Source organism: Scleropages formosus, chromosome 13, assembly GCF_900964775.1.
Source record: "Scleropages formosus chromosome 13, fSclFor1.1, whole genome shotgun sequence".
Lineage (NCBI taxonomy): Eukaryota > Metazoa > Chordata > Actinopteri > Osteoglossiformes > Osteoglossidae > Scleropages > Scleropages formosus.
The window spans coordinates 5,866,231-5,881,903 of NC_041818.1; the positions used below are offsets into that span (position 1 = coordinate 5,866,231).

Below are 15,673 nucleotides of genomic sequence, written 5' to 3' on the forward strand. Positions count from 1 at the left end.
GATCCAGGCAGCTATGGGAAGCCAATGCAGAGAAACGAGTGGAGGAGATACATGGGAACGCTTTTACAAGTCAAACACAACTCGGGCAGCAGCGTTTTGTATCAGCTGTAGAGGTCTGATGGCAATCAGACAGGAAAGAGTTGCAGTATTCCAGATGGGATTTCACCATGGCCTGGACAAGTAGTTGTGCAGAGTCGGTTGTGAGGGAGGGATGGATCCTGCAGATATTATGCTGGATGTATCTGCAGGTGCGGGTTGTGGCTTCGATGTGCTGAGAAAAAGACAGACTTAAGTCAATCATCACTCCCAGACTCTTAGCCGAAGAGGTAGGCAAAATTAGTGAGTTGTCCAGTTTGATCGAGGGATCACGACAGGAAGAGAGGCCAGCTGGGAGGTGTAGGATCTCTGTCTTTGAGACGTTGAGTTGTAGGTGGTAATCAGACATTCATGCAGAGATGTCTGACAGGCAGGCAGCGATGCACGTGGGAATGTCTGACGCTCCAGGTGGAAAGAAGAGGAAGAGCTGGGTATCATCAGCGCAGCAGTGCTATTTGAATCCATAGGAGGCTATGATCGGGCCGGGGAGGAGGTGTAGATTGAGAAGAGCAGAGGACCTGGTACCAAGCCCTGCAGGACACCAGTTGAGAGAGGCAGAGGAGAAGAAGGGGAGTCCTGCCAGCCCACTTGATAGGATCTGTCAGATATGTAGGACTCAGACCATCTTCCTTTGACCCCAGAGTAATGGTTCTTCTGGCAGAAATGCAGAAACAAAACCTCAGTCCTTCCACATTTCTATTTTAATAACTTGTCTCCCCTTGCAGAACTCCTCTATCTTATAAATATTCATGCTCTGTATCTTTCAGATTTTTGCAATGATTTTCAATAAAAGTCTGGGGAATGCCGCCATCTGACTTCTTTTTTGGAATAATGGAGATGAGTCCACAGAAGCACTGTTAAACACTGTTCAGACCATTAGTTTGTGTTTCACTAGCTATGCATAGGTTGTGAATCCAGCTTAGGGAGTGCGGAGTTCTGTCTATGTTGTCATTGCAAAGGCATGAAGGCAAAGGCTATAAGGACATGGTGATGTCCCAGCAGGGCTACTGCAGCGCTCTCATATTTGCCCCTCTGGTCATTAAACCTTTAAGCTGATACAGAACATTACTGCATGAGTCGTGTTTGACCTGCCAAAGTCTTGTCTTGTACCCCACCTCCTCGTCTCTCTGCATTGACTTCCTACAGCTGCCAGGATCAAATTCAAGGCTCTGGTTACAGCCTGCAAAACAATGAAAAGACCTTCTCCCTGATATCTATATCTATATCTATATCTATATCTGTGTAAGACCTGATCACTTGCTACAACCTAACCAGACCGCTACGCTCCTCCACCTCTACCCGTTTGGTGGTCCCACACACAGAAGGTCCAAAACTGAAAGCACTGAGGTTTTTGGCTTGAGCTCCAGTGTGGTTGAATGACCTCCCCCTCTGACTCAGAACTGTTACATCTCTATAGACATTAAGAGAAGTCTCAAAACTCATTTTGTATTGTTCTCTGAGATGTACGTCAAGAAAAGCATTTGCTAAATGAATGAATGTACATATAAATGTATAAGAGGCAACTTGCAAGACAACCATGAAATTGGATGCTGTAAGTGAAACTAGACTTGATGGAATTGCCCGTAACATGTACTTGTGAAGAGGAAACTATGCATAGAAAGCCCAGCTTAACTGCTAGGGTGTGCTGCACAAACAAAGTGTAAAACAAGGAAGTTTTTCTGATTGTTTGGTGATTTGACTTTAGATGAGAGCAATTACCAAAAGGAAGCTGATGTGAAACTCATGTTATGTAATATGGTCTACTTATGTTATGTAATATGTTGATAACATAACGTGTCTAATTCGTAACTAAGAACAGTGAGATTTTAGGAGAGTTTTGTTTAATTGCTGAAAAACATGCTGTGCAATTCAAAACATGGAAAAAAATTGAGAAATAATTGTTTATGTCTGTTAATGACTTTTTGCCCACCACAGAACCATTAATTTTGCCAACCACTGGACCACTGGGTCACTGTATTTAAGGAATTACCCTACAATTATTTAGTTTTCTTTAACAATTTGTTTTGTTTTATAAAGTTAGTGATTTTAAATTTTGGGGTGCATTGGTATGTTTGTTGTTGAAATGTTTCTTTGTGAAATTTAAATTAAATGTAGTTACAATTTAAGTAGAAAAACAGATATGTTTTGTTCAAAACGTTAAGCCCTCTACAGTCATAATTTTGAACATTGGATAATTTATAATTTTGGATAAGTTTGACTAGTTTATTCACAGTTGTAATAAACATTTCCTGTCAATAACTTAACAAACATCATATTAGGTAGATGGACTGTGATTTGGGGAAAATGTGTTTCTCACAATGATGTACTTTCGTCTCATGATTTATGAATCACAGCACACTTTGAGAAACAAAAAGAAAAAGAAGACCTGCATGGGTCCTTAAAAGGCAAATTTATTGTAAATTGGCAGGTTTTAATAGGTCTAATAACTTTCTGAAAATCAGATTTTGGCTTTCAGAAAGAGATTTACAATGAAATTTCTTTAATGATACCTTGGAGAACTAATATTTAAAAAATCAATTTTCTTTGGGTTTTTTCTCAGGAGACAATAATTCTCACTTTGGCATTTTATGCAGAAGTCATTTCTGGGTCAGAGAAGTAAGGAGAAAAGGTTCTATTTAAAATAATCTCTTGAATTTTCCGTTATTACAGTGTGGAAGAATTGAATCTGAAATAAAAGCTAAGTGAGACTAATAACTGCATCATATAAATACCTATGATGTAATTTTCCTTAACAGCCCTAAAAAAACAGAATAGGGTCTTCCTGAACACATTTGAAAGTCTTTGTCATGAAATGTTTCAGCAATGACAATAAATAAATGCTGAGATTTTTTCATACCTCCATTGCCTTGAAAAATGAGTGAGAAGTCGAAATTGTCAGAAGAAACCTGATTCTGCATACTTATTGAATGAAAGTATACCCGCCACACCTTCACTTGTGTAACTGGTGGATTTCGGATCAATGGCCAACAGGGAAGTGTGGCTTAAGTTGCAAGTAAATGTTCTAACTACTGAAAAGTTTCCAGTATAACAATGTATACACCTTGCAAGATTGTCACGATCTTCCCTTCTAAAAATATCTTCATCACTCACCTCCACCCCAGCTGCTCCACAAAGAAAATAAAAAAAAGGTTTCACCCAAAACTGAAAGGTCCTAGAAGTTTAGATTTAAATTAATACGTGAAATTAAACTTATGTTTGACATTTAGCCGATGCTTTTCACCAGAGTGACGGGCAATAATTTACTAGTATTTATCTGACACCTTTGTTCAAAATGACTTACTGTAGTGCTCGCAACACTACACTACACTTCCTAGTGATTCAACCGTATGTACAGGAAATGCGAATGCATCTCACAAGTTTCATGGCTGTTGATCAACAAATAATAATGATAGTGAAATAAAAGCCATACTTATGAGTTCCAAAGTTGAAGTGACATCAGTGCATAAGACAGAAGTGCATAAAATTCTCTTAAAAGGTAGTTTGATTTCAAAAGACCTCATTTTTTTATTTGAATTACTTCACATTGCTCAGAAATGATTATGGTAAGTAGATAATGAGAATTGCTTCTTTTGATAGTGTTATTACAACAGTAATAATTTTGAAAAATGATAATCACTGCAACCTTGTATTTGACAAGCTGCTAGTGAAAATGAAATGGAATACTAATAATAATTATTATTATAATTATTATTAAATACTGTGCATTTAAAAACAGCTTCTCAAAACCCTTTACAATGAAAGTATTTGGGTTAAAATCCTAAACATCTTTCAGTAAATAATAATAATAATGTTCAACACATTAAAACTTATATGCAACAAGAAAGAGTAAAGATGATAGTGACAACTTTGTCATAGCCGTAGGGCAGCACACCCCCTTGTTGAACAGGAAACTATAAAAGTGACACATGGAAATATTTTTGTAAAAAGTTTTTTTTTTTTCTGGACAATTTTGTACGACTAAATTAACACAAACAAATGATACAAAGGTCAAAAGTGATATATCACATTATGATTAAATTAAATTAAATTTATTGCTATTTATTTTTTTTTACTGTGGATTTGGTCACAAATCTCCATGAAACTCAAAGTTGGTTTATCTTATTGGTCACTTCTGCCTTAAATGCACAGTTATTTGTGGTAAATTCAGAGTCTGGAAAATTATTCAGAATGCTGCAGAAGAATAGAGATCAAGAATTTGCAGCAAGTTTTGAAATATGGACTGATGACAGGTTGTTATCTATTGGAAAGGTTGTTTTTTTGTATAACAGTCCAGGTCACTGGTGCCTACTATTACCAAAAGAATATTCTTTTTTATTAGTTTGCTAGTTAGATTGTATGGGACGCTGAACAAAAGCTCTGATTTAATTAGGGCCATCGCAAATGTATCACATTTGGTTTGAAAACGATGCAAAACCAAGTTGCATTATATTGTTTGGCAGATTTTTCTCCATTGGTTATATGACACAGCCATTTCATTAAGAATGGTTTCTTGCTGTTATAACAGAAAAGTTTACCTTCACCTATTAGAGACATACCTCTGACACCTGCTATAGTCTGTTCTGTCTCTGTGTATGTATCACTTACATTAAAAGGAAAAAAAAAACACTTTAAGGATTTTCCGTGAATTAATTACAAAAGAAAATACCAATAGCTTTCTATTCGTAGGACATATACACCTAAAAACATTTAGATGTTCCCTATGTGTCCATACCGGTTCACACAATACATCAAGAGAACATTTGTCTCTTTTTCATCAGTTAAATTTATACAAAATGGATCTTTGTTAAAAAATATTTCACTTGAAACCTGTTGCATTAATAAACACTCAATATGGGAAAAGACAACTGTAGATAAAGAGGCTGGCCATGGTTTTTCGTAATACAACTTGATACCTGTCTCTCTGTGGATATTTTTGCAAAGCCAAATGTTAAGCAATTATATTAAAAATAGGGATATGTACAGTAGGTGAGAAGTATGTCTTAGCATTTTAACACAGTGGAAAAATTGAAATAAATTTTAGATCAAGGGCAAAAAGAGTTTAGGAAATGGAGCCCTAATTATTTTCACTGAGCCAAAGCAATGCATAGTAACTTAAGAAAACCAAAACAAAAACTATAAACATCTTCCATGACTAAAAAACATATTAACAACATATTAAGACAAGAGAAAAATAGAAAATGATTCACTCGAGAACTTGAACACATTATTGAGCACAAAAAACAACTGTAATACAAGTAGGCTCCCACAACCAGAAAATGCAGTGATGGATTCATCAATTAAATTAACAACTAATCAGTTTCAATCATCCCAGTGGGCGAAAATCGTGAAATTTTCATGAATATCTTTAAAACACAAGTTTGTATTAAATAGTACATATTTTAAGTTTTTAACTTTACATGAGTTCAAAATTTTGCAGTATTTTCTTTTGGAAAACATACATTACAGAGACCTCTCTCTTTTGCAATAGCTTGTCTACAATAAACACATTTTTAAAATGTACAACAGTGAAATATTCTGAATGACTGATTTATATTCAGGAGAATACATAATTTGCTAGTGAGCAGTTCTCTAGGCTAGATTGATGAAAGTGTGCAGTGACGGCTAGTGCTATAATGACTCGTCCTCTTCATTCACAGGATTTTCTTCACTTTGGCTGATGGGCCCCTCAAGGGTCACGGGCTCTGTCTCATGCTGACCTTCTTCTTGATCCTCTGACAGGTCTGACTCAAAGCTTGGATTGACCTGACCAACAGAGTGCTTCTTCTGAACCTCCTCAAAGATCTGCAGCACCTGCAATCCAGACATCCGTGATAAGGGGCCACGTACAACATTGCAACAGAAGAAAGCAGACTGTACCTTTGACCTTAATGGGTGGTGGAAAGGAAAAGCTACCTTAGATTTAGGGATTACGCCGACTCTGAAGAAACCAATTTGGCCACTTTCAATCTTGGTGCAGTCTACAACAGTAGAGGCAATATTTTCTGGGGAGGGACCATCACAAAGCACCCCGTCAACCTAAAAAGAAAAGAAGCATCTTCAACTCACAATCTATAAGTGGTTAAAGAAGTGGTGTCCAGCTAAATGTATTTCGCAGCCGAATCATCTGTAATCCTAACCTTGTCACCCAGCTTGGCGTAGACCTGGTTGTGATGTGTTGTATCTGCTTCTCCTGTGGGATTGGCTGATGTTACAGCAATGGGACCAACCTGGAAACACCAGCAAGGGCAGCAATCCTCATATTTATTCACACACTCACACAAAACATCCAACAACATACATGAAAGGGCAATACTGTTCAAGGAGGTAGCATACCAAGTTCATGAGGTGTGTGGCCACAGTGCAGTCAGGGTTTCGGATGGCGATGCTCTGCGGAGTGCCTATGTACTTTGCTGAATTTTCCAAGCCAAAGAGATCCATCCATGGACCTGCAGTGAACAAAGCAGACAGTTTCAACGAACACACCACCAAATATGCAGCTGCAGTCCCCATATTTCTGCTGATGTAGACGTGAGGACCTGTGTAAAGGCAATGCCCACCTCTTGGGATGACCATGCTGATTGAAGAAGGCCATGCAGCTTTCATGAAGTCCCAGAGCACAGGGTTAATGAGGTGCTTGGATGGCTCCAGCTGCTTTAGGCTAGAGATCCATAAAGACATGGGTCGATCCTGGGCCTGTACCTTGGTCCTGCAGTTCACCAAGAAATGTATACTCGGTGAAAATCAAGTTGTACACAGAAATACTAGTGACGTGTGCACTGATGCAACACCCTACCACTTCTTGGTCTGAGACTCACTTGTATGCCTTTTCCACAGCTTCAGGCTGATTGCAAGCTGCCACAAGAACATAGACTGTGTCCGTTGGCATGCCACAGATGCCTCCATGCTTCATGATTTCTGAGAGCCAAAATCGCAACACGGATTCAGTGATTAGCTTACGAAGCAGTTTGCCAGTTATAGGGTGGTGAAATGGATATTGCATAAAGCCCTTCTCACCTGCAATCTGGTGGACGGATGATGCCTTGCGAGCAGGTACGTGGGGACAGCTGTCCTTACCGCCACCAAAGCCACTTAGCTTGATGAAGGGCTCACCCAGAGGCAGCTGTGGAGTCTCAAAGCTGCTGTTAAAGAGGCAAGCCAGGAAACAGTAGAAGCTGACGAGGCCAAAGATGATGGTCACACCTATGTCATAGCCATAGGGCAGAGCCCCTACTGCATCCAACAGGAAGCTGATGAGGATAAGCTGGAAGGTAAGGGAGGAGGCAAACCAGGCCTTGTTGAGAAACAGAGCCCCGACAGTGACAAAGCAATTAAAGAGCATGAAGCAGATGATGCCCACAGCCAAGTTGAAACCTCGAGTGTCGCCATAGAGGCCCCCGTAGCGCGTCAAGCCCCACACGGTCCACATGATGCCATAGAAAGTGAATGCGGTGCTCTCAAGCGTCTTTCCCCGGGCAAAGGCCACCGAACCACACAGCAGCTGGAGCAGGCCGCCAGGAACCACAGCCCAGGGGAGCACCAGCACAGCTAGGGGGCCACCAGATCCCACTGTGGCTGTGATGGCAAAGGCTGCCAAGACACTGCTAGCGTGGCCTAGCACCTCGGCATCTGCATACCTGGAGAAACCCAGGTAGGGGGCATGCAGCTCTTTATCATGGGGCCGCAGGGTGAACCGGCTGGTTCGTGCCAGCAGGGCTTTCAATAGACCCTCCCCTGTGGGCACTCTGTTGGGTGAAACCTTATTGTACAAGGTCACTAACAGCATCAAGGCAGAGGCTACAAAGATGGCTGCCTGTACGCCTTGTGTGCCACCCTGAAAAAAGCCTCTGGGCTGAGCGGCAATAGAGATGCAGTAGGCAACATAGAAGAGCTGGTAGAGACAATCAGCTATGCTCTTCTGAGTGCTGAATAGAGCCAGAACAAAGAAGAGCACGGAAAAAACAGTGGGAAATGGCACGGGAGAGTAAGGCTCATAGCCAAAATGGGCCAGCAGCAAACTGTAGCCCTCCGCAAACTTCAACACTGCTGTGAAGCCATAGAAGGTGGCCATCAGAGTGTCCATGGCACGGTAGGACAGGACGCACACTGCAAGCTGAAACACACCCGCTGTCCACAGCCACGGCACCAGGCCGGCGGACAGCTCAAGCACCACGCCCAGCAGGCGGCATGCCAGCACACTGGCAGAAAGCAAGTTCATGGCCAGCCCCACAGGCGTGAAGTCATTCTGCTCCTGAGCCTGTGTGGAGGCTGGCTCTCCCTTTTTTCGCAGCTCGGTGCCTGGCAGCTGCACCTGACCATTAGTGATGTACGAAAGCAAGCGACCGCTGCCAAAGTAGGCTCCTAAGAAGCAGACCAGCAGGTAGTTGGCAGCTGTGGCCCCCTGGCCAAAGGTCACAGTGCAGAGGCCAGCAATCTGGTGTGCACAGGCTAGACTGATCGCAAACGCGATAACCGAGAGGACCACCTCCTTCTGAAGGACCCCCACTGTACCTATGATCAGCAAGGTGAGAGCGAAGGCTGCCAGCCCTGGCACCATGGCAATTCTGGGCTGGGCCACTCCTTGCCCAACCAGAATGTGCACCAGACCTGAGCCGCACCACAGGGCAGAGAGTGTCAGAGACAGACACACACAGAGCGGGTTGTGCGAGAGATTGCGCCGCACACCTGCCAAGGAATGAAAGAAAAATCGTATTTAGGTAAATAACAAGGTAAATAAATGGACCATTTAATAGGTAGAATCGAAAAAGATGTCACACTACAGTAAATATCATCAGTTTTTGGGTTTTATTAAATGTTCTAAATTACATGCTTAACATATATATTGAGCTGCCTATTATTACACAGCTCGGATGTGTTTAGCATAAAAGTGGAGGAAGTTTCTACCTGAGTAGGCGAGCAATGCGGCAATGATGAGGAGGAGGACGCCGAGCGCGGTGTTGGGAATGAGCTCTCGCCCCGCAGTCTGGCCATAGTCGTTCACCAGGAGCAGCAAAGAGCCTGGGTGGAAAATTGGAACAGCTTGTGTGTTATTCTAAGACCTGAGACTTTTCTGTTTGCCTGGGAGAGAGTTAAACACTGTAAAACACTGTTCATTGTGAAACTGCCAGTTGCTGAATGTTCAGTACAGCAGTACAGTGGTGTAACAGCTTGTCCTGTATTGGGGACCAGAAATGTTAGTACAGTGGAATTAACAGCATTAAACATTTTTAATGTCATGGAATCAGGCTACAATGATGGATGATAAGAGATTATATACTGTACATAATCTTATTTCTATAATCTCTGTAATCTCTAAGGTTATAATATATATATCTAATAGTAATGAAACTGTCAATATAAATGCCTCGATTAACTAGGGATCATGTATCATATTTCATATTTCGAACAAACTCCGACTTATTACGTTGATAGGAAAAGGTTACAATCAGTGCTGACAAGTTTTATTAACATTTAAAGACGTAAAGCAAAGAAGGAAAGAAGACAGTTTGTTCAGTTCAACCACTGACACGCAATTTCACTTTGTAATAGAAATGATTTATAAATATATATTATATTTCCTAGGGGGGTGCGGTGGCGCAGTGGGTTGGACCGCAGTCCTACTCTCCGGTGGGTCTGGGGTTCGAGTCCCGCTTGGGGTGTCTTGTGACGGACTGGCGTCCCGTCCTAGATGTGTCCCCTTCCCCCTCCGGCCTTACGCCCTGTGTTGCCGGGTAGGCTCCGGTTCCCCGTGACCCCGTAAGGGACAAGCGGTTCTGAAAATGTGTGTGTGTGTGTGTATTATATTTCCAATATGTGGTATTCCTGAATTTAACCCGCTTCATAGCGCACAGTTGTGCTCAATATAAATAATAATAATTAATGCGCGCTATGCGAATTTATTTCTCCATGCGTCCGAGAAGAAGGAACAATAATAAACTTTAATTTAAACGCCGGATGATGGTTTGCGGTAGCAGGACTGAAGGCACTGGAACTGTGAGTTTCCTACCTCCAGAGATGGCCAGAATGCCCACAGAGAAGTGCAGAGATTCGCTGTCCACCTGCGCCATGTCCAGGTGCGAGTCAGTTGCGCGCGCTCTCCTTCAGACAGGTAACTGTCTCTTTATAAGACGTGTCCTATCGCTGCCGAACTCCCTCCCTCTCTCTCTCTCTCTCTCTCGCTCTCTCTCTCTCTGTCTTTAACGATCTCGCTCTCTCTCTGTAACCGTCTCTCTGTCTCTCTCTCTCTCTCTCTCGCTCTCTCGCTCTCTATCTGTCCCTGTGTCTTTCTGTCTCTTTCTCTCTTTCTGTCCATCAGTCCCCCCCCCCCGTCTCTCTATCTCTTGCTTTTTCTGTCTCTCTATCTGTCTCTTTCTCTCCATCTCTGTCTCTTTCTATCTTTCTGTCTCTTTCTCTCCCCCATCCATCCCCCTGTCTCTCTCTTTCTCTCTCTTTTTTTATCCATCTCTGTGTCTCTTTCCCTCTGGCTCTTGATTCATCTCTCTCTCTCTCTCTCTCTCTCTCTCTCTCTCTCTCTCTCTTTTCCTGTCTCTTTATCTGTCTCTCTGTGTCTCTCTCCATCTTTCTGTCTCCTTCTTTCTGTTGCTTTCTTTCTCTCTCTCTATATCCATCTCTCTCTGTCTCTCTCTCTCTCTTTCTGTCCATCTCTGTCTCTCTATTGCTTGCTTTTTTCTCTCTATCTGTCTCTTTCTGTCTCCTCTCTGTCTCTATCTCTCTTTCTATCTGTCTCTGTCTCTTTCTCTCCCTCCATCCATCCCTCTGTCTCTCTTTCTCTCTCTCTCTGTCTCAGCTCAGGCACACATAGGGTATGATGAAACATGCCTTAGATCTTACATTACCTTCCACTGTCCACATCCTGCCCCTTATTCACAGCTGTGTCAGGGACATGTCTTGGAATGGCTGGAAGGCTTGGAAGGATGCTGTCCTCCTCACTTTGTAGACACAAGGAATTTAATTTTGTGTAATTCAAGCACAAAGCAAACATCTATTAAGTATTAATGAGCTTGGCATATACTCCAATGATGTAAAAAAAAAAGACACCTTTTGTGTATGATTGAACATTGAATATTCTCCATGGACATTATATACAATATTATACTATATACTACAAATGCCAAAAAGTGGCTGTAATGCATAAAGGAGAAATGACTTAGCATTATTGTGCATACTTTTGGACTATATTATAAGACTTAAGGAACTGAATTCAGACAATTTGTAAGCGGAAGAAGGACATGTCTTGAGATATCTCAGGTTAAGTGTCCACAAACTTTCCACTTGAGACCTTCACTAACATTATACACAATAACTGTCTAATAATACTGTAACCTGATGCCTCAAAATAGAAGATGATCTAACATGTGGCCAACCAACTAGCAGTAGACATTTTCCAGGCATGTAACCCAACCCAACCCAACCCAACTGTCCTTCCACTCCCCCAACAGTGAAAAGCATGGATGCACACACACACACACACACACACACACACACACACACGCACTCATTCTGTGTCACATTACTACTTCCTGAATCTTTAAGGAACCTTTCTAAGAAAAAACTCTGCTAATTTGAAACAACACTACAATACCTGCTGAGAATACTTCTTAGTTATTATTTTAGTTAGTTATTTATTTCCTTACAGCTAAAACATTGCCTTATATCACGTAGTCAAAATTTTCACATGCAATAGCAGTTTGTGAGCAAATGGTGGAAACAGAATAAAGTTAGCAGACAGAAATGATGTCAAGATGGGAGAGGTGTTGGGGGAGATATAAAACCATCCTCATTTTTTAAACGTCATAACCAAAAACTGTCTATACTGTAAAGATAATAGTCTTTATCAGTCGTCTGAAAACGGCCTGTTAATTAAACAGGCGCATGAAGAGGCATAAGGAATGACTGTGCAATTTTTTTATATGTAGAACAAATGGCTATTGTTCCACTTCCTTTCCAGTAAAACATTTGCATTACATCGAGGGGGAGATTTCCGCTGAGGGGCTGTCCCTGGAGAAGCTCTTCCCACCTCTGCTGGCGTGGTCAGAGCTCCAGGGTATAAAAGGCCGTCAGCAGCCAAACCAGTTAGAAAGCAGGAACAAAGCAGGAACAAAGCAGGAACTTCCTACTGAAACAGGTCTCGCCGACAACTCAAAGCAAGGTAGGACCCTGCTAGCAACAGCATGTCTTCCTCCGGTCCTCTCTACCTTATTTTTACTTGTATTTACTCATTTTGCAGACACTTTTTGCCAAAGTGACTTACAATGCAGAGTAAAGGAGTTGTGTCTCACAGTATTGTGTGCTTTGGGATTTATTTAATGCTGCTCTACATGGTAAAGGCTTAAGTAGATAATTTTGTTGTACAAGGGGTATACGCACACGCACGCACACACACACACACGTTTTTACAGCTAACTTGCTCAACAAGATCGAGAGCAGTTCTTCTTTTCTGCGCAAACGTGCAACTTCCATGAGTTCACCCCGTTTCTTAACCACTGCATTGCTCACTACTGTGGGAGTGCAGCACACGGAGCGAGGCTTCGCTGCACTTCCGCGAGAGCCCTTGTTGTTTATGAAGGCGCATCAGAACGTGTTTGCTGTGTTGACATGGAAACTGCCTGACCATCCTGGTTACCTCGGTAAAGCTCCCTGGAGGCCTTGTTCAAACAGCCGCATCTTGGTAATTAAAGCACAAGCGACAGGTGTTGACTCTGCAAACAGGTGCTCCCGTGGGTCCGACATGCAGAACAGCTCATTGAAAGAACCAGAGTATAACCACATATCTGACTGTATCTTCACATTTAATCATTCTGCAGACACTTTTCTCCAAAACGAGGTAAAATTATTATTAACCAGTATATAGGTGACACCTTAATGCACTTAGTGTTAACTAGAGTACAGTAAAGTCCCTAAAGTCATTCACCCTCCTGTACAGCAGGGCAATGCAACACACATACACCCTCAAGGAAATTCATAGTCACCAATCCTCCTGAAAGAAACATCACACAAACATGCCAAAAACATGCAAACTCAGCACAGACTTAGCAGGGATCAAACCCAGAAGGACAGTCCTCCAAAATTTGCACACGCAAACACCTCCCCCTAGTGCCGGATTTCCCATTAGGCGCTAGAGGCACAGTGTCGAGGACCTATGATGTTTTTAATGGCCTATTTGCCTTTTTCTCCTTCTTGCATTCTTCCCAGTTAACCCTACGCTTGAACTCAACAAGCCTGAGTGCAGGTGTTCTCCTGGAGGAACAATGAAGGAGGGGTCACACATGCCTTCATGTGTAACTTTGCAATGGTTCTCATATGTTTGATAAAACCATAAATATGTGTGCATGTGTATGTTTGGCATCTCTCTAGCAACCATGGTGAAGCGTGTGGCAGTGCTGCTCTCTGGATGCGGGGTGTATGATGGCTCGGAGGTGCACGAGGCCTCCGCAGTTCTGGTGCACCTGAGTCGGGCTGGGGCAAAGGTGAGTTCAGGGTACAGGGTTATTCTAACACACACACACACATCCACGATCATACACTTGTGGAGGTAAAGCGAAGGACACACATTTATCCAGACTTAAAAGTTTTTAAATAAATACAGTATTGTGTTTATTATAGGCTAATGATTTATTCAAGAGAACTAGTTAAATGAATTTGCTTTCCTGAGTGTTCCAGTGAGGCCTGATATGTGGCAGGCATGAATTTTTCATTAGATGTCTTCCTGTTGCTGATGCATATCCACTTCCAGCAGCACCATCAACAACATGAAGGAGTAACAATAATGATAATAGTAAGGGTGCAGAGTCAGAGTAATACAAGGTTAAAAAAAAATTCCTTACAAGGTTACATGATGACAGAAAAGAAAGTTCTTTAAGAAAAATATTTAAATCATACCTTACAAATATTTTTTACTTTCTTTAACAAATAGGTACATGAATTTTCACACAAATCAAAATTTTAGATGTGCAATGTCTGCTTTGGATGCTGGTTCCAGGTCCAGATGTTTGCTCCGAATGTTGACCAGATGCATGTGGTGAACCACATTGAGGGAAAACCCACAGAGGAGAAGCGAAACGTGCTGCAGGAGAGCGCCCGCATCGCCCGTGGGGACATCAGCGACTTAAAGAGTCTGGACATTTCAGCACACGATGCTCTCATCTTGCCTGGTGAGGACTGTGTACTGTGTCTCACTAATAGATGGAAACACACAGATACATAATTTTTATCATCAGAGCAGAGTTCATGCTGATACAGATCTACACAGGCCCTGAGGAACGGTGATCCTGTTGACTTATTCCCATGTGATCCAGAAGTTCAGCTTCAGCAATGTACATACGTCAACTATCCACCTGTTACTTCTCGCAGGTGGTTTCGGAGTGGCCAAGAACTTGAGTACCTGGGCCACCGATGGAAAGAACTGCACAGTGCAGCCTGAGGTGGAGAAGGCCATTAAGAGCTTCCACAAGGCGGGCAAACCCCTGGGACTCTGCTGCATCTCCCCAGTGCTGGCGGCTAAGCTGCTCCCGGGCTGTGAGGTCACTGTGGGCCACGACAGTGAATGTGAGAAGTGAGTACTGCTCAGGACGGAGACTTGCACGATCCCATAGTTTAGAGATGTTTACCAAAGGTTAGTCTCGTCTAACTGTAAACAAATAGAAAGAAAACAATGTTAAGAATGTTGAGAGCTGCTGCTGCTACAAAGACACTCACTCAAATAATGGGTCATAATGGTTCTGAACTTGATGCCCGTTCTTGACCACTAGATACCCGTACGCTCAGACAGCCTGTGCTGTGAAGGAGTTGGGCTGCAAGCATGTGAACAAGAACGTCGGGGAGGTGCACATCGATGCCAAGAACAAGCTGGTGACATGCAGCGCCTTCATGTGTAATGCTCCGCTGCATGAGATATTCGATGAAGTGGGCATCATGGTAGGAGAGGTGCTCAAATTGGCTTAAATGAAAGGAGGATTGGGTGACGATAAAAGGGCACGATTTATTTATCGGTACATCAACCTTCTATTTAATTTCAAAATTTTTCAGGATTAGAACCAGACCATGGTTTCCATCTTGGCTTGAATGCGTTTTGTTTTGGTGTAGTCCTAACTGGTGCTAAGTAGTGCAGAATGTCAAAGGCAACTTCAGTAAAACTTAGTGACAATTCCAAATGAAATAAAAATGGGAACAAAAGAAGTCAAAGAAACTATTATTCTATGCTTTAGTGTGATAAAACAAAAGGGATAATTTTCCTAAATATTAGTTGATGCGAGCTTTGTTACCTGCGCTATTTGTACAACAGAACATTAAATTTGACCAAAATCACAGCTTTTGGAGTGAAAACTTTTATTTTTGTGAAAATGCTGCCTTTGCCCACATCTAAAGTTTGTTTATTGTGCTTTTAAATAAATTCTATAAACAAATTTAACATGTATCACATTTTTTCTTTAGAAGTGGGGAATAAATTCAATGCATAAATTATGTACATTATAAATTGCATACAGTTTCAATACAGAAAGTCATGTACAATATCCTATGACTGAATATTATACAAGTGCCAAACTTCTGCCATTTGCTTACA

General features: G+C 42.0%; 2 protein-coding genes across 2 annotated transcripts; one reads left to right on the forward strand and one right to left on the reverse strand.

Annotated features, from left to right (window-relative positions):
- Window positions 1-5,360: 5,360 nt before the first annotated feature.
- Window positions 5,361-10,258, reverse strand: LOC108925354 (uncharacterized). Its single transcript, XM_018737204.2, has 9 exons — window positions 10,100-10,258; window positions 8,998-9,111; window positions 7,111-8,778; window positions 6,912-7,011; window positions 6,654-6,802; window positions 6,430-6,542; window positions 6,234-6,323; window positions 6,010-6,132; window positions 5,361-5,907 (listed from the first exon to the last, which is right to left on the reverse strand). Exons 1-9 carry the CDS (start codon window positions 10,158-10,160, stop codon window positions 5,725-5,727), a joined length of 2,601 nt encoding a protein of 866 aa, XP_018592720.2. The 5' UTR covers window positions 10,161-10,258; the 3' UTR covers window positions 5,361-5,724.
- A 1,957-nt stretch (window positions 10,259-12,215) lies between these two features.
- On the forward strand, window positions 12,216-15,468 carry LOC108925337 (glutamine amidotransferase-like class 1 domain-containing protein 3A, mitochondrial). Its single transcript, XM_018737177.2, has 5 exons — window positions 12,216-12,262; window positions 13,468-13,580; window positions 14,093-14,264; window positions 14,464-14,665; window positions 14,862-15,468. Exons 2-5 carry the CDS (start codon window positions 13,473-13,475, stop codon window positions 15,052-15,054), a joined length of 675 nt encoding a protein of 224 aa, XP_018592693.1. The 5' UTR covers window positions 12,216-12,262; window positions 13,468-13,472; the 3' UTR covers window positions 15,055-15,468.
- The last annotated feature ends 205 nt before the right edge of the window (window positions 15,469-15,673 follow it).